This window comes from Chiloscyllium plagiosum, chromosome 12, assembly GCF_004010195.1.
Source record: "Chiloscyllium plagiosum isolate BGI_BamShark_2017 chromosome 12, ASM401019v2, whole genome shotgun sequence".
Lineage (NCBI taxonomy): Eukaryota > Metazoa > Chordata > Chondrichthyes > Orectolobiformes > Hemiscylliidae > Chiloscyllium > Chiloscyllium plagiosum.
This window is the reverse complement of record NC_057721.1, coordinates 3,349,534-3,369,078: the sequence shown is the minus strand read 5'-3', so window position 1 is coordinate 3,369,078 and position 19,545 is coordinate 3,349,534. Positions and strand designations below refer to the sequence as shown.

Below are 19,545 nucleotides of genomic sequence, written 5' to 3'. Positions count from 1 at the left end.
GGATTTTGTGGCTCACTACTGCCCCCTGCTTCGTGAGCTCAAGGGTAAAGTTCCACTCCCATACTTGATGGCCATGTAAACGACTGACATGAAATGATCTAAATATTGATCATCAGTTCTCAAACACTTCCACCACCAGCACCCCAAAGGGAAAGTTAAAAATCAACACTGACCAAAGTAGGCCAAATTCTGCCTTGAGTGGACAGCAGAGAATTCCAGCAGCACCTATCTTTGCAGAGTCTTCAGTTCCGACTTCCCTCTCACTGATGCTTGCCGTGGTCATTGCTGAGGAGAAGACAGGTTAAACTGTCCCTGGTTCATGAGAGAATGATCATCGCCAAAGTTCAACGTGTTGTCATTGTTCTGATTGCAGCTGACACAAATTCTGAATGAAATGGTCACGATCTACAGCACAGGAATAGTCTGCGATCCAGCTGAACCCAGTCACTGCATGGAATTGGAGCCAGGTACCTGATTCAAAGCTCTGCGCAAACATACACATACAGACACACACACTTACTCACACACACACATATGTATAGACACACACAAATGCAGTCACTCATGCACACATACATATACAGACACACATACATATAAACACACACAGTCACTCACACACAAATACACACACACACACACAAATACAGACACACACACATACACACACACACAAATACAATGTAGACACATACATATTGATACTCACATAAGTACAAAAACACAAACACACATACATATACATGTAGACATGCAATCATAGACATGTGCACATGCATGCTCACACATATATACATACGCACACACATACAGTCTCTCTCACACACATACACGCACACATGCATACATGAGCACGTTTACACATACACAGATACAGACACACACACTATGTATTACAAATGAGTATATTCTAATTACAGCTGTGAATGTTCAACATATGATTTTACAGAGGGAAAAAAGCCTCCTTTTTAACCTTGTAGACACATATATAGACAACAAAAGAAATTAGTCTTATGGAAGGAGAGGATGAAAAAAGTGAGGCAATACAGTTGAATAATGCCAATCCACAGGATTGATTGAGATGAGCCTTTGCTTGCCAAGAATTTCCATTCTCTGATATGCTTTCTCTAGATTCTTTCACCTTTTTCTTTGCAGCAGGCACAGAACAACTGGTATACTAACTGCAAAGTCTCTTCATTACTGGTACAAGGCAATAGCTTACAGAAACTGATGGGAGAAAATAGCTGGCAATCTTTGTCCCTTGGAGTATTTTTGACTTCAGAGAAAGAGAGACACACAACCTGCTCTTGCAGCAGCCTCTGGGATTCTCTCTGTTGCGATCACACCCACAAACTGTTCGGCAGCCCAACGACCAATCAGTGAGTCATAGTCAGGCTGCTGACCTTTGGCCACAATTGCATAAACCAATCAGCTGCTTGTGATCAGCCAAGTGACACACTGAACACAAACCCTGATGTTGTGCCATGAACAAATGTCCCCAGTCCCACCAGCCCCCCTCCCCTCCCACCCCACACTACACTGAAACAAAGCAGTTCTGTAATCAATGAGTTTCAGTGACCTGTTGTTAAAACAGCAATCATTCCACATTCCTTAGCTTCAAGAGTGCCTGCTGCTACTTAAGTCCCCAATCAAGAAATGCAAAATAGTCTTTCCAACATAAATACCACACGCATCCACAACACAAAGGTGAACTTGATTTAACTCTTCGTCAGCTGATGTATCGAAGAGTGGGCCTTGAGCTGCGGACTTTAGGACCCAGACGTTGTTGTCCACTGGTTGGCCATTGTTGAGCCTTGGTGACAATGCTCAACGATTGGCAGGCAGCCGGACGGTTCATCTCCCCCCTCCCAACCCCACCCCACTCCGTGGCAGTGGAGTATTCCCACTATCGTCCCATATCTTAAAAATAGTCATGGAACCCCTCCAGCATGGAAGCAGGCCATTCAGCCTATCATGTCCACACTGACACGCAGAGCACAACCCCTACCCAGACCCCTCCCCCAACCCAGTAATTCCCATGGCTAATCCACCTAGCCTGCACATTGTTGGACCGTGAGAGGAAACCGGAGCACCCGGAGGAAATCCACACAAACGTGGGGAGAACGTGCAAACTTCAAACAGACAGTCACCCGAGGCAGGAATTGAACCCAGTGCTAACCACTGAGCTACCATGTTACCTACGGAGACTCTCGCCAATGCCAAGTTTTAAAGCACAGTGTGTGGTTAGGATCTGGATAGCAAGTTCTGGAGGGTGACTCAATTGTGCTTTCAAAAAGGAATTGGATCATTAGGTTATGGTGAAAGGTCGGGGGCAGTGAGGGGAGCCACGTGACAGAGAGCTGGATAGATGGGGCTGAGTGGCCTTAAGAGACAATGGAGTCTCCAATGGATTAGCCCTCTGTGGAACATGGATGTTCGAATTGCCCACCGACGAGTCATTCCAAATTCTCCTCATGCTGCATTTATCATTTCAGGGTTGACCGTTCTGATGGCCGAGAGCAAGGATTACAACGAGAGGCTCTGGGCCTGGGAAGGTTGGCGAGTGAACGTGGGCAAAAGACTCCGGCCACTCTATGAGGGATACGCAACTTTGAAGAACAAAGCAGCCAGATTGAATGGTGACTGAGAGAAGTAAACAATGCGTGACTCATTCGTCTTTGGCAAGGGGAGTCTGCTGTGAAAAACTTGTCTTGCTTGTTTGTTTTGAAGGTTACGAAGACTATGGCGATTATTGGCGAGGAAACTACGAAACCGATGACATTGGGGTGTACGCCTACAGTCGGAATGATCTCCTGAAAGATGTGGATAGGCTACTTGAAGAGGTTAAAAACATTTCTTACCTCAATCACTTGTCTGTGTCTGGTCTTTTCACCCAGCAATCCCAAAACAAGTTGTCATGCCTGCAGCCAGCATTCGCTTAAATATTCAAACAACTAATGTAATTTACTGAAACAATGAATTGAAGACATTGGAAGCTGTTGTGAGTTATTAGTCACTGTCATGCCTTGGGGGGATTCACAGGTTAAAATGCCACTCCCTGGCATTTGCAATCATGGACTTTATTTATAAATAGTTTCAAAATGGCCTCACTGTGGGCGGCTAACCTGCTATTAGTTTCTTTTTCTGTCTGTCACTATAACCACAGCTAACAGCAAATAATAACAGAGTCAACAGACACACTTACTCAAAGACTGAACCACTAAGCCACTAAACACTACAGCCAGGCTGATGAGGCAGAGTTCTGACAGGACGCCACTGGTTTTGGGGCTAAAGCCAGATTCCTGCCACATTTACAAGAAGCAGGAAGTCTCAATCCTGCGCGGACATTTTCCTCACTCTCCCAAGTCCCACAGAACAGAGGCCGATTTAAGGATGTGGCCTCGGTTATTCTGGGAATCCTGCCTTGATGCGCTTTGGACAGAGGCATTCCACATGGGGTGGGGGAGGTTAGCCCCTATTGGCTGATGTGTCAGTTCCCTAATCCTATCCTGGGTCACTTGAGCATTGGCAGCACTGGTACACGCTGCCCACTTCTACAAAGTGAATGGTTAGTCAAGCTTAGTATGAGTATAAGTAAATGATTTTTTTTTACTTAATGGAGGCCATTTTCCCCATCCTCGCTGTAGGTAGGCTCAAAGTTTGTGAGAAGATTTGTAGCTCGGGTGCTCGTTGTTGTGGTTCTGTTCGCAGAGCTGGGAATTTGTGTTGCAGACGTTTCGTCCCCTGTCTAGGTGACATCCTCAGTGCTTGGGAGCCTCCTGTGAAGCGCTTCTGTGATCTTTCCTCCGGCATTTGTAGTGGTTTGAATCTGCCGCTTCCGGTTGGCTGCTAGGATATAGCTGGTGTCCTACTCGTGAGGCCTGTGTCTCACCCTCCTCCACTCCATGGTCGCACCCCTCTGCCTTCCATCTTAATGTCCCCAGTTGCAGGATGAGTCCTTCATGGGACCTCAGGGGAGAAGACACCCCAGACTGTACTTCCCCTCCTGACTGAGGAGCAACCCCTTCCAGACCGCGCCCCCCCACCCCCACCGTTCCTCTCTTCTCTGCTGGTGGGGGGGGGGGGGGGGGGGTGGAATCATTAGATTGCTGCACTTTTTCTCAACATCTCATTTCCATGTAGCTACCCACTTCAGATCAGAATGTGATCATCTAGCAGGAGCTGGGCATCTAAATTCACCCAAATCCAGAGCAACAGTTGTGAAACTGAATACATTAACCATTTAACCTGCCCGGTCCTTGCTAAATGTAACTGCTGTCAACAACTTGTTTCTGTGACCCCTGTAGATAATGCCCCTGTACAAGGAACTGCATGCGTATGTGAGAGCAAAACTCCGAGATACCTTTGGGCCAGAACGTATCAGCTCTACAGGATGTCTCCCCGCTCACTTACTGGGTAAGATCATTTTCTAATTCCTGTCACAGTCCCAGAATGGTCTGGCTCCTGCTCTTGTAACATCGCGTGGATGAATTGTTGCCCTTGCATGCACATTTCCCATTTGCAACTTACTGAAGACCCCTGTGTGAGTCTAGAATCTGCTTTAAAATTCTTTGTGACGCAACTCCGAGGTGGCTCAGTGGTTACTGATCTAAGGAATACAACACCAAAAGGACTTTCACTAATGTTGGGTGTTGTGAAGACTCATTGGCACATTGGTGGTGAAGGAGGCACTCGGGAGAGGGAACAGCAGCAAGAAAGCCCCTCAAGGAATGACATGATTGGGTTTAGATCAGAGTGGTGCTGGAAAAGCACAGCAGGTCAGGCAGCATCCGAGGAGCAGGAAAATCGACTTTTCGGGCAAAAGCCTTTCATCAGGAATAGAGTTTGTGCTGCTGTCAGTAATCTGCTGGAATAGCACTGTGCTACTCTGTACCACTCAGTAATACCCAGTGCGTAAATTCCCTATGCTGTCACCTCTGATTCACTCGACGTCACCAGTTCCTGCCCTGTTTCACCATGATGCCTGTTGCCGGTGACAATATGTGACCGTGTTTCTACAACAATGGGGTGATATGAACAGCTCCTGGTAGATGTAGGTACAACAATTAACCGTGTGACAGGCCAATTCGGGCTCTCCTCTGGTGCACGGGCCTCTAAAGGTTGTTGGATTGGGCCCCACTCCGAATACACAACCTCAGCTTTAACCTCAATGCAGTTGAGGTGCCACTGAGCTGGCAGAGCAGGGCCCGTCAGGTGAACGGCATCAGTTTGGAACTATCCTTTGAAGAGGTCGCCCTGCTGTCTTGACCAATAGCTAGCCCTCAAATGGTGTCAAAAGCAAATGTTCTGCATTTGTATCATGAGGCATGTGTGGAATCTTGCTATGTGAAATTCAGCTGCTGTGGTTCCCACACCTTAGCAATGACAGGATTGTAAATGAGATGATCATATTGGCTGCAAAACACTTTGCAATGTCTTCAGGTCATGAGTGGTGTTGGATAAATGTTAGTCTATTCTTTTTTCTTGAACCTGAGCCCAACTCTGAAGAGGATTTGGGAGTATAGAGGGATAAGTGCAGGGCTGGTTGAAAGGTAATCTTCTTGCAGTATGCAGTCTCAGTGCATCAAGCGATATTGTTACTTTGTCTTACCTTACCAGACCCTCTACAGTATATCGCCTTTCCTGAATTTAGCCCAAGGTCTTGTAAATATTCTACAAAACATCCAGCTGACATTGCTTAATGCTCAGCTACCTTGCAGGCATTTTGACTAAATTCTACTTCCTCTTCAGGTGACATGTGGGGAAGATTTTGGGGAAACCTGTATCCTTGGTCAATTCCATACCCAGACCAGGAAGACATCGATGTGACATCTGAAATGATGAAACAGGTACATTGGCTGCTGTGCTCTTCCTACAGGATGTTACAACTAAACTATAATTGAATATCGTTAATTGAAGACTAGTTATTAAAGATACCAAGTACGATATTGTCGAAGGTTTATGTTTTATCAGTAACGTAAATAGAAGAGAAGCACTTTCAAAGTATGCAACCAGAAAGGGCCATTTAGCTGTTGTGGCCTTTACATTGCTGTGATCCCAGCTGGTGGGAATATGGACAAGTCTGATCCCACAAACAGCAAAAAGAAACATTCAGCCCAATTTCCCATCAATATTTGTTACAGACTCTCAAACCTCAGTGAAGTATCACTCCCATTTTAACACTTCTTAGTCACAACTAACAATGTTGAAAGAACGTTGCTTTGGTGAATTCCTGTATCTTTCCCAGACCTGGCTCTCTCTATTGATATTTCTAATTTGGACACACAACAGCCACAGGCTAATTCATTGACATTTCCTCATTGAACTCTGAGAAAGTCTCAAGTTTTCTTTTCTAACCCTATCTGCTGGGAGTGCTAAAACAGACCTGAATGTTTTCCAGCTCTGATGGCCTGGAGACTGCCAAAACAAAATACACTCACCTTCTGCTGATATGTATCTTTTCTTCGGAATTGAGCTTGCTTCTCGCCTTTGGCCTCTCCTCCTGTAGGTCATGAAAGGTCGACTTCGTAAACATTCCAAGAATTCACGAGTTGATTTGTCCAGTAGTTTTACTTGGGTCACACGATTTCTTGCCAATGTTGTTCGGATCCAAATGGGTTTCGGACCCTTTGAGAAAGATCTCACCTTCACAGAAGCAAAAAAAAAAGCAAAAACTCTCTGACTTCTACTTCAGAAGCCAAATGCCTAAATAATAAAATATTATAACCTTCATCAACAGTTGCTAAGATAATGGCTGCTTTTGCTATTTAACCAGTTAAGACTATAGAGCTAATCAATGCAGATGAATGGTGAGATACCCAACGCTTGGACTATCTAACTGGACAGTTACTGGCAGTGGTGTTTGTATTTATGGATCTGCCTCTTAGTGACAAGATTATCTTTCCAAACTTAATCAATGGTCAAACCTCCCTGGGGAATATTGTAAATGTTATATTGCTTATGTTACTCCCCATTTGTACTAGAACTGGAGGCGATGTGACTGTTCCAATGTAGCATTACAATTATAAACTGCTGTCTTACGTCTCTAGTTCAATTGTTTTAAAGCTGATTGCTTCAAATACTGGCATATTGGCATGTTCCAATCCGATGTAATAAGATATAAGACGACTGATTGATTGCTTGTCATTTGAATGCCTTGCTACAATTGCAAGAACTGGGTCCTTGTCATTATAGGGATGGGATCCGAAACAAATGTTTCAGAGGGCAGATACCTTCTTTCAATCATTGAGCCTTCAGCCTATGAATCAGAACTTCTGGAAGTATTCCATGATTGAGAAGCCTACTGATGGCCGTAAAGTTGTCTGTCATCCAACGGCGTGGGATATGGGCAACAGAGTGGATTTCAGGTACAGGTCGTGCAGAACTGCGACAGTTAAGAGTCTGGGAAAGTGCTGGGTTGGCCAGCTTACCTTGTGACTATTACCATGCCAACACACTTAACACACATTGCAGTGGCATTGCTTCGATGTACGCTCAGTCGTATCTCATCCAAATGACCAGGTTTCCCTCGTGTACGCTGGGTACCTGGTGCAAACTCCCAGATTCAGTGCAAGAGAAGGAGGTCACATTGAAAAAACCATATCTCATTGTCTGCCTCCCACCTCAGGCTCTGCTCCCTGGCTGCTGCCTCCCACAATCTTGCCACCTACTGCCAAAGGCTGAAGAGGATGGGTTACCAGCTTACACTTAGATAATATTCCTTCTGTAACCATCCAGTCAACAAAATCACCTCCTGCTAGTATTCCCAGTCTCCTCCCTTCCTCAGCTAATTTACTTTCAAAGCCCTTAGACATGCTTTTAAGACCATAAGAAATAGGAACAGGAGTGTTTGAGCCTTCTCTGCAGTTCCGCAGGATCGTGGCTGATTCCCCGACTCAGTAAGAATTCTGTCTCAGGCTTAAACATACAGAAGGACTCTGCCCCCACAGCTCTCTCTGTGGCAAGGAATTCCAAAGACTCACAACCCTCTGAGAGAAGACATTGTGCCTCATCTCAGTCTTAACCTGGCGTCCCTTTATTCTGAGGCTGTGTTCTCTGGTCTTAGACTCTCCCATGAGGGGAACCATCCTCTCAGCATTGACCCTGTCACCTTAAGAATCTGATACGTTTCAACGTGATCACCTCTCATTCTTCTCCACTCCAATGTGTAGAATCCCAACTTGTTTAACCTTTGCTGATAAGACGATCCGTTCTAAATTCAGGAATTTGATGTGCAAAATGCAAGAACTATCTTTTTTTTTTTAACTGCAGGATTAAAATGTGCACCAAAGTGAACATGGAAGACTTCCTAACTGTCCACCATGAAATGGGTCACATACAGTACGACATGGAGTACGCTAACCTACCCTACTTATTACGCGATGGGGCCAATGAAGGCTTCCATGAGGGTGTTGGGGAGATCATGTCACTCTCAGCAGCAACTCCCAAATATCTGAAATCACTGGGTCTTCTTTCCAGTTCTTTCATTGAAACAAATGGTAGGTAATTAAAGTGGCTTCTGTTATCTAATAGCCTTCGGTGACTCCAACCACATTAGAATACAACAACAGCCCCCTATTACGCCAATAGTCCTCTATTACACACTTTAACACAAAAACAGCTCTCTATTATTTCAATAGCTTGCTATATTTCATGCACTCACCATATGAATGGATCGTGTCCTTTTCGAGTTTTATCGTCGCTCGTCGACGAAAGTATACCCCTATCTAGCTAACCACAGCCAGATGGTCTTAAAGGGAATGGGATAAGATGTTGTAAACCAGAATCATCAATAACACGAGGAATGAGCTGGGTTTTTCGATTATATTACCACTCATCGTTTGTTATGTGTTGCGTGCACTTTAATTATATTACACCAATATTGCCCACCACCCTTAATCAGTGGCTTCAAATAATTCACTTTTATTAATAAAATATTAAAATCATAAAATACTAATTTAAAATTAATACTAGTTTAAAATTAACCTAAAACCTTATTTAAAACAATCTAAAATTTAAAAAATTATTAAATTTTGTCAAATGGAGAATCCTATGAGTCCATAAAAATTCTTAAAAGCTCGAGAGTCAAATATAGCGCAAGATTTGTGATGTTTTGAGCAAAGGTTTTAAATTTCTCGATCCCAAGGTCTTTCATTCGTTCGTTGTTCTTTTCAAACCATTTTCCTCGGGATCCCATCACAAATCCATAAAAGGATATTCTTGTTCCTTTTTGTGAGGACCATTATTTCCTTTTCTAGATGTTTATATTTTTCTTCCCAAGCCTGTTCCAGTGAGTTAATTTGCATGTCCATTCTAATCGTTACGTCTACCACGATAACATGATTTTCCTTCTTAAAAATTAAATCCAGTATCCATAATTTCCCAGTGTTATCTTTTATGCGTGGTTCCACGTATGTTATCCATCCTTTTATCTTGATAAACTTTATTAATTCTTCCATTATTCTCTTCTGTCTCTTAATCCTCATTTTTTTTTGCATAGGGGCACCATCCTGAAATATGCGCAATCGTTTCTGAATTATCATTGCATCGCCGACAATTCTTGATGTTAAATGGCCTTCCATAAGCTAGAGATGCCCTTGTAGGTTAGAAGTTCATTCGTAATAAAATTGAATTTATTACTTTGGACGTCTTCATATATTGAGTTTTTGTCAACCAATTATTGGAGATATTATCGTTCTTGAAATAATGGGTGCCCACCCCTTGACAGGGCAAGGCCATCCATTTCTGAAGTTCTATAGACCGCCAGTTGGTATAGTTCTTATTACTAAATTCCTCTATACCATTATTCTCCTCATCGGTGATATCCATTTCTTCCAATTGTCAATTTATATTTGGCTTCCAAATCTTCTCTAAAACTTTCAATTTACTAAGTTTTTGCATTTTTGTAGCGATACTAACACCCTCGAATGAAAATGAGGCATGTAAAATTTCACCCTTGGATTTGTACAGCATTTCATACTTAAAATAGCAATCGGAATAAATGTAGACAATTTATTCAACGCAAGGCCCCCATCACGGGTCTTAGTATATAAACACCCATCGGGTGATGGATTGAGGGAGATGTAATTAGATTTTTTTTTAGATTAGATTACAGTGTGGAAACAGGCCCTTCGGCCCAACAAGTCCACACCGACCCGCCGAAGCAAAACCCACCCATACCCCTACATTTACCCCTTACCTAACACTACGGGCAATTTAGTATGGCCAATTCACCTGACCCTGCACATCTTTGTGATGTGGGAGGAAACCGGAGCACCCGGAGGAAACCCACGCAGACACGGGGAGAACGTGCAAACTCCACACAGTCAGTCGCCTGAGTCGGGAATTGAACCCGGGTCTCTGGCGCTGTGAGGCAGCAGTGCTAACCACTGTGCCACCGTGCTGCCCACAATATTTCTTTTACTGCACTTTTAATTATATTGTCAAGTTTATTAAGATAAGTTTAATGATACTTCCGATAAAATTAAATAGTAAGAAAGTCTAGGGATAAAATACACTTTTAAGAGTTCCAGTTTCTGTACAGGTTTTAAAAGAGATCCTTTAAGATTATCTATCCAAATACCTAATTGGTCTTCCCAATTCACTTGGCTTACCCCAACTCATGGCTCAAATTTTGCACCTAGATATTTATCAGTGCTTCCTGGATCTATAAACTGTATATTTCCCTCATTAAATTTCCAATTTGCCCTATTATTATAAATAAAGGTTTTATTTTTATAAGCAAAGTAGAATCCTTCAGTTTTTTCTTACATTAACCTCCATCCCAGTATTATTGCAAAATGTTTCTATCAGTTTTAAATTGTATGCCATTCCTTCATAGGATTGGCTGATCAAAGCTATATCATCAGCAAACGCTAAGGTTGCACAATGATAGCTCTCTTTATCTTGACCCAAAAATATTCCTTTTTTTTCTTTCTTCATTAGTACTTATAAGGGGGTTCATAACTATATTAAAAAGAATCGGTGATAAAGAATCACCTTGTTTAACCCCTCTTAAAATTTTGATCTGCTTCGTTTTACAATTAAAACCTTCGATCTTAGTAAAGTTATTATTATATAAGCTCATAATTAATTTAATAAAAACTGGAGGGAGTTGAATTCTCTTGAGGGCATGTATTATCAATTTGTGCCCAACGGTATCAAAGGCTTTAGCCAGGTCCACAAAGCTAAGTCGATTTTCTTTTTCTTAGCTCCACTAATGATATTCTCCAAAATTTTAATGTTCTCTTCACAACCTGCTACTCCTGCCATAAAACCTTTTTGCCGTTGATTTACATTTCTAGCTTTACTTAACCTATTAGCTATAATTTTCGTAAAAAGCCAAAGCAAAATTGGACCTATTGTGATGGGTCTCCAATTATTAACCTCCTCACTAACTTTGGGGATTAATACTGTTCTCCTTATTTTTACTACATCAGGGATATTGCCTATTTTCAACCAAATGGTGTAAATTCTGGGGATTATCGTATTATCTTTATTAAATATTCTAATCACTTCTTTAGGCGTCATCTGGTCCGGCCCCGCCACAGTTTAAACAGCCTGATTGACGTCCTCTACCGTTATAGGGCCGGTCTGCATGCCACACAATGATCCCTCAATTTGCCCTTTGTATTTGACAAAACCTCTCAAATTTCTTTTTTCATTAGGATTAGATAATCTATTTTTAAAATAATCCTCCAATTCCTCCTTGCTAAGCAGACATTCGCATTTAGCCAGAGCTCCCGTCGTAGTTCTAGCTAAATATTGTCTTTTATTCTTATAAAAAACCTGTGTTTCTTTAAACTTTCTTTTTTTCCTACTATATCTTCTTTTAGTGTTATTTACCCTCGTCTTACATTCTTGTCTACTATCCTTCTGCTTAGTAATGAATCCCTTTTTACATTTCAATTTCTTTGATCTATTGCTCACATCATTGGTCCCTAATTTACCAATTATCATATCCATAATGCTGTCATAGTCATTTATTATACATTTGCTTTTACTTATTTTGTCCTCTATCATCTCTACTAACTCTATTAATGATCCATCTTTAGACTCTACATTCCCATTGATATTACTATTTCCTTGATGGTTATGTTCATCTATTACTATCTTCTCTGTTGGAGTACTTAAATCTAGATCGCTATTCTCCTCACTTCTATTATCATTACTGGGGACTACTTCCTGACTTGTGCCCGCAACTTTATCGCCAATCTTATTATGTTTAACTAACAATCTTCTTTTATCAGAAATTTGTTTTGACGTCTTAATTTTCAATTTTTCAGCTATAAGTTTATTAATATTTTTACAACCTATAAATTCCTGTTCTAATTGTTGTAACATTTTTATTTCGGAGTTGGACCACTTTTACCTTTCTCTACTTTTTCCAAATTACCTTTTTTCTCCTTATTTCTTTTAGCATTTCTCAAATTAGGGTGCACGTGCCTCTCGTGCTGTCCTAAACCTATAGCTGTTGTAAATTTAAGTGGGCAAATTTCTTTCCTCTCTTTTATATTGCTATTACATTTAGGGTAGTGACATGCGACTGAGTGGTAACTACCCTCCCAGCCGCACTTACTACATTTAACTACATGGTGTTGCCAATAACAACCGTGCGGGGCGGTTATTTTCCCGGTCTCCCATCCAACGGGAAATTTTGGAATTCGACATAATCGCCGCTGCCAAAAATAGGTTACTAACATTGACTGATAGGTCACCAGCCGTCTCGTATCTTTTCTCTGGTCGTAATAGCCGACCTGAGTAGAGTACTGCTCATGTAACAGAAGGAGAACGCTAAAACTGTCAGTGGCTATGCAGCACTGGATAAAACCAAAGGTAAAACCAATGATAAAATCAGTGATAAAACCAATGATAAGATCCACGCCAATATAACCTCTTAAACAATTAAAACCACTCCTCTGTTATTGAGCATCCTCTCACAGGTCGTTTCCAGGGGGAACTACGTGGAGGTTCGAACAACTTTGCAACTGATAAAATGCGTAGAAATGATTGCAAAGGTGACTACACAGGCACCGTTGGGAGACTAAATAAAATAACCTTAGTCACATCCCCCCAATAGTCCCCTATTATTCCAACAGCCTCCTATTACTTCAACAGCCCTCTACTGCTCCAAGTGTTCTTCATCACTGCATTAGTTCTCTATTACTTCAGCTACTCTATGTTACACTAACAATTCTCTATTAATTCAACAATCTACCATTTTTCCAGCAATTCTCTGATACTCCAATGATTCTGTACCACTTTAACGGAACTCCAACAGCCTGTTGGCCCATCCTTGCCTGGTGAATAAGCCTAGATGGTGTCACCCAATTGGGCACTAACACAGAACGACCTATGCATACTTTGCAGTTGGACATTGTAGCTAGCCTCTTATTTAAAAGGAACGCATGTCAATTTCACTGTCCCACTTCATCTCTCACTGTACACCTCAAGAGAATAGGATAATATTATTTGACTCCTCATGAAACGTCTCTCAAGTCAAAGTTACAAATAGGAAAATGGCAGATTGCCCAGTGTGAAATAAATCTCAGTCTAGATGTTATTGGGCAAAACAAATGGAGGGAGGCAGGAGGAATTACATTGCTATTTATTATGCTCTTAATCTTGGCATAGAACCCAAAGTGTGGAAGCAGGGCATTCAACCCACACCAATCCCCCCAAACAGCAACCTACCCAGACCCACAACCCTACAACTATAACCTTGCCTCTCCCGTGGCTAATTCACATAGCCTGCACATCTGTGGGCACTAGGAGCAATTTAGCATGGCTAATGCACCCGACCTGCACATCTTTGCACTGTGGGAGGAAACCAGAGAGCCCACAGGAAACCCACACAGACACAGGGAGAATGTGCAAACTCCACACAGACAGTCGCCCGAGGCTGGAATCGAACATGTGACCCTGGCGCTGTGAGGCAGCAGTGCTAACCACTGAGCCACTGTGCTACCCAGATCACACAGCACCTCAAATGGGAATGAAACCCATAATCCCTGGTTTAAGAGGCCAATGCCTCATCCGTAAGACTATAAATATGAATTAGCGAGACTAAGAATTGAGAAGGAGTTGTAACAGTTGTGATTAATTCTATCACAGAGATTGACATCAACTTCCTGTTGAAGCAAGCACTGACTATTGTGGGTACCCTGCCTTTCACATACATGATGGAGCAGTGGCGTTGGGAAATGTTCCGAGGAAACATACCCAAAGATCAGTGGATGAAAAAGTATTGGGAAATGAAGTAAGTATTTGACTCTGAGCTGTGATTAATAATCTCATCGTGACAATAGCCAAGGGATGTTTCTGCCTTTACTGTTTGACTGAAGTCAAAGCAGGTAAAGAGCAGATGGTTACGAAGTCAGCAGCTTTCACATCAGGCTTTCTGTTCGGGAAAGGTTGGCGAGAGTGCAATTCTCTAGCGCAACGTGGAATGCTGAAGGTTGGACCATGCTGTGAGTGTTGGAGTCTTACAAACGTTTTATTTACTGGCACCTATGGGAGCAGGTATTTGTTGTTTGATCCAATATCCCGATAATCAAGAGGGAACGCCTAACCCCAGTACGCCCTGAGTGAGCAAAGCTTCAAGTCATCATCATCTCTCCCTCTCTCCAGAACAGCCCTATGATTCACCTCAGGAATTCGTTTAGCTCAGTTGGCTGGATTGTTGGTTTACAGAGCAGTGTGATGCCGATAGTGTGGGTTCAATTCCCATCACTGGTTTGAGGTTACAGTGAAGAATTCCTCTTCCCTCGCCTGGGATCTGATGGCCCTCAGGTTAAATCAGCACCAGTTACATCTCTCAAAATGAGAGCAGCCCCTGTGGTCTGGTAAGACTATGACAACAAAACAACAAAATGGTTCCTCTTGGACTTTGGAAGGAAACGCAATTGAATGGAAAGTGTTTCCGAGCATCCTGAGGTTTTGAAAGGTGTTATGGAAACGCAAGCACTTTCTTTCGCCCAGTAATGCTGACATTTTGCACCTGACGACTGACTTTAACTTGCTTATTTGGTTGGTCTCCATGCTGAAGCTGAATTGTTAAAGTGAACTCCTTGTTAAAAATGCAGGGAGAGAAGTGTAGGCCTGGATTTTGACTGAGAGCAGTTTTCTGCCATGATCTACACGGTTTGTCGAGAATTTCCCTTCCTGTGGCTGTAGAATGATAGCTGATCTATTTTAGGGGGGAATCCTTGGTAAAAATCCTATTGACTGACTTCTCTGAACCTGCACACAAAAAAGAGCTTTCAATTCTGGTGTCATCCTCTGTTTGCAACTTTTAGTAAAGCATTTTGCAAGGTCCCAGATGGAAGGTTGGACGATAGGTAAGAGCCCTTGGGATCCAGTACTCAACTGGGGAGGCGACGGTCTAGTGGTGTTATCGTTGGATGGTTAATCCAGAGTCTCTGGTTCAAATCCCACCATGGCAGATGTTGGAATTTGAATCAAATAAACATTTGGAATGAAGAGTCTACTGATGACTATGAATCCATTGCTAGTTGTTGGGAAAAACCCTTGTGATTCAATAATGTCCTTTAGGGAAGGAAACTGCCATCCTTACTTGGTTTGGCCTACATGTGGTTCCACACCCACTGCAATATGGTTGACTCTTAACTGCCCTCTGGGTCGTTAGGGATGGGCAAGAAATGCTGGTCTGGTCAATGACACCCACATCCTGAGAATAAATAAATGAAAGCAACTCACACTGCTCCACTTGAATACATTGAGTACTAGTTGATGTACTTAGGAGAGTCGATAAAGATAATGCCATCATTTACATAGGGATTTCTATTGTCTGCATTAGTAATGGACATGTTAGAAGAATTGAAAGCCCAGAGGACCGAAGGAGGGAACGAAAGCAGAAATGTATTTATCTGGCTGGAGGGATGTAAAGAGAGGTTATCCTATAAGGGCTGCTATAGTCACTTCTATTCTGATCAACAATAAACCTGAGTTAATGTATATCAGCTCAAAGTTTGCAGTTGTTGAGAAACTTAGAAATGTATTACACAGTGGAAAAGATAACAACAGACTTCAGGAGAACCTAGAAAGATCTGTAAAATGGATGGATGCAGATAGATAAATCTTAAGACAGAGAAATATGAAGAGATGCATTTTCAATGGAGGAATAAGGAGAAGCAGAATAAACTGAGCTTTTATATCGAATGGAGTACAATACAAGGAGATAGAAGTCAGCTCTGTAAGGGAATGTTTGATAGATGTCAGTTCTGGGCACCACACCTTAGGAAGAACATATTGGCTTTGGAAGGAGTACAGTGCAGATGTATTGGAATGATATCCAGATTCCAAGAGTTAAATTGCCAGGAAAGATATCACATAAACTAGGGTTATACTTGATCGAGATTTGTTGGCTCTAGGTAATATAATCAAGTATTGAAGATTTTATGAGGAACAGGTAGATCAAGAGAAATGATTTTTGCAGGTTGTGACATCAAGGATCAGATTCACCTTCCAATAAAATGAGATCTCCATTTATCAGGAATGCAATTAGGAAATCCTTTTTCATTTAAAAGGTACTAAGAGCTTCAAACTTGCTTTAGTAGGTGTCACCGGATGCTGTAACAATTGGAAGGTTTAAGCAGAGATGGCTTCTGTTTCTGAATGTATGAACAGAAATGGGGAAAAAGCAGAAAAATGAAGCTAGGTCACAGGTTAGACACAACCTCAACAAATGGAAAACCTGGTCTGAGGGACAACATTAAAACACACACATAAACATATAGTCACACAGAATATAACATACCCTGACACATGGTATATAACATTCACCTTCCTCCATCTCTCGTTCCTAAACTAAATGGTACCATTTTAAAAGGAGCGCAGTGTAAGAAAGTGTGTTTGTGTATGTGTCCACAAATCTTTGACAATGCCAGGGCAAGGTCAGATGTTGTCAAAGAGTCTATGCGATCCAATTTTAAACAGATTCTGAGGGAAGGGAAGTTATACTGAACCAAGATTAAATACTGGCCAGCTGGAATACTGTATCAACTTCTTGTCACTGCAGTTTAAGAAGGAGGGTAAGGCCTTGGAGAGGGTACAGAAGGGGAAACTTATAAAATCAAAACCAGAGACAGGGCTCTCGAGTCTTTGGAATGACTGGAGAAGCTGAAGGCCATTCTCCTTATCACCGAGAAGGTTACAGGGAGATTTAATAAAGAGGTTCAAGATTGTGAAGTATTTTGGGAGAAGAACTGAGGAGAAATTGTTTTCACTGACACCAGTGTCGACAACCAGAGGACACCAGAGTCAGAATAATTTATCACAAAACACAGAGTGGAGATGAGTTGATTGTGTTTTTCTTAGAGTAAATGTTTATGATCGGAGGTGCACTGCCTGAAAGGGTGATGGAAGATAATTCTACAAAAGAAGTTCAAAAGAATATGGCCTACCTATGTCTTACAGGTAGGGTTGGGGAAACGGGAGTTGTATCCCCATGAGGGCTATAGAAATGACAATCGCGCTCTCAAAAAATCCATGTGCTTACTTCCTTCTGCATTCTGTATTGTGGGGAACGTCTGTTTCTGAAGAAAAATAATACCCAACATGAAATAATATTCCTATGTTACCAAATGTAGTATACATGAATACAATATTATGCATAAGATAATAAGAGCATAAGAGATAGCAGTGAGAGTAGGCCATCTGGTCCTTTGGGCCTGCTTCACCATTCAGTAAGATCGTCGCTGACCTTTTCATGGCCTCACCCTCTCACCATAATCCTTAATTCCCTTATTGTTCAAAAACGTTTCTATGTTAGCTTTAAAAACATTTACTGAGGAAGTCTCAACTACTTCACTGGGCTTAGATGTCCATAGATTCACGACCCTCTGGGTGAAGAAATTCCTTCTCAATTCAGGCTCTTCGACCCGCCAGGCCTGTACTGATTCCGAATCCTTATTTAGGCCCATTACGTATCGCCCACCTCCCGTTCATGTGTCTATCAAGATATGCCTCAAACGTTGCTAACATGCTTGCTTCCACCATCTCCACTGGCAGTGTGTTCCAGGCACCCACCACCCTCTGTGTGAAACGTTTTCCCCGCAGTTCACTCCTGAACCTTCCCCGTCTCACCTTGAATCTGTGACCTCTTGTAGTTGACCTTTCCACCCTGGGGAAAAAAGCCGCTGACTATCCATCCTAACCAAGCCTCTCATAATTTTGCAGGTCTCTATCAGGTCACCCCTCAGCTTCCTCCTCTTCAGTAAAAATAATCAAAGTTTATCCAACCTCTCTGCATGATTGAAACTCTCCAGACCTGATAAACTTTCTCTGCACTATTTCCATAAGTATGTGAATTCTATGTACTGATGGAGTTATTTACAGATAAATTAATCTGTACAGAATAAAGAAAAGTCCAGACACAGCCTGTGCCATGAGTGCTACAGTGCAGAGAGCCCTCTGGTCATATGACAAATCTGGGCACTTAGCATATCTCTCCACCATGGAGGCTGAGCTTTTGTCTGGAACGTTGATTTTCCTACTCCTCGGATGCTGCCTGACCTGCTGTGCTTTTCCAGCACCACTCTAATCTAAACTATGGTTTCCAGCATCTGCAGTCCTCACTTTTGCCGATATTTGTATGTTGATCTTGTTAGGAATGTATATCTTTCTTTAAAGTCTCTCTGGAAAAAAAAACTGGAAGATTTGGAACTATTTGGTCATTCTTTGAATTGAAAAGAGTCATAGAGTCATGGAGTTCTACAGCACGGAGTGAGGCCCTTTGACCCAAACTGGTTCATGCTCACTAATATGTCCACCCACGCTAACCTCATTTCCCTGCACTTGACACATATCCTTCTAACCCTTTCCTATCCATGATTTGTCCAAATGCCTTTTAAATATTGTTAATGTACCCATCTCAACCACTTCCACTGGCAGCTCATTCCATCTGCGTACCACCCTCTGTGTAAAAATGTTGCCCCTCAGGTTCCCTTTTATTCATTCCCCTCTGACCTTAAACTGATGCCCTATAGCCCTTGTTTCCCCGACCTTGGGAAAAAGACTGAGTGCATTCACCCTGTCCATGCCTCTCATGGTCTTATATACTTCTATAAGGACCCTCTCGGTCTTCTACACTCTAAAGAAAAACATCCCAGCTTGTCCAACCTCTCCCTATAATTCACACCATAGAGTCATAGAGATGTACAGCATGGGAACAGACCCTTTGGTCCAACCCATCCATGCCAACCAAATGCCCCAACCCAATCTAGTCCCACCTGCCAGCACCCAGTCCATATCCCTCCAAACCCTTCTTATTCATATACCCAATCCAAATGTCTTTTAAATGTTGTAATTGTACCAGTCTCCATCACTTCCTCTGGCAGCTCATTCCATCCACGTACCACCCTCTGCGTGAAAAAGTTGCCCCTTAGTTCTCTTTTATATCTTTCCCCTCTCACCCTAAACCTATGCCCTCTAGTTCTGGACTCCCTGATCCCAGGGAAAAGACTTTGTCTATTTATCCTATCCATGCCCCTCATAATTTTGTAAACCTCTATAAGGTCACCCCGC

The 19,545-nt window shown here is 42.3% G+C and overlaps 2 protein-coding genes across 2 annotated transcripts in view; one reads left to right on the top strand and one right to left on the bottom strand.

The window, feature by feature from the left end:
• Window positions 1–19,545, bottom strand: part of LOC122555476 (angiotensin-converting enzyme-like) — a 62,742-nt gene that overhangs the window by 41,852 nt on the left and 1,345 nt on the right. Inside the window, exon 2 of the mRNA XM_043701503.1 lies at window positions 17,519–17,555. Coding sequence (XP_043557438.1) covers window positions 17,519–17,555 — 37 coding nt within the window. The remainder of the gene's footprint in view (window positions 1–17,518; window positions 17,556–19,545) is intronic.
• Window positions 279–14,289, top strand: LOC122554907 (angiotensin-converting enzyme 2-like). The gene is made up of 8 exons (XM_043700297.1): window positions 279–467; window positions 2,496–2,639; window positions 2,731–2,843; window positions 4,308–4,416; window positions 5,752–5,849; window positions 7,195–7,367; window positions 8,272–8,498; window positions 14,113–14,289. The coding sequence occupies exons 1-8, from the start codon at window positions 395–397 to the stop codon at window positions 14,259–14,261; spliced, it is 1,086 nt and encodes a 361-aa protein (XP_043556232.1). The 5' UTR covers window positions 279–394; the 3' UTR covers window positions 14,262–14,289.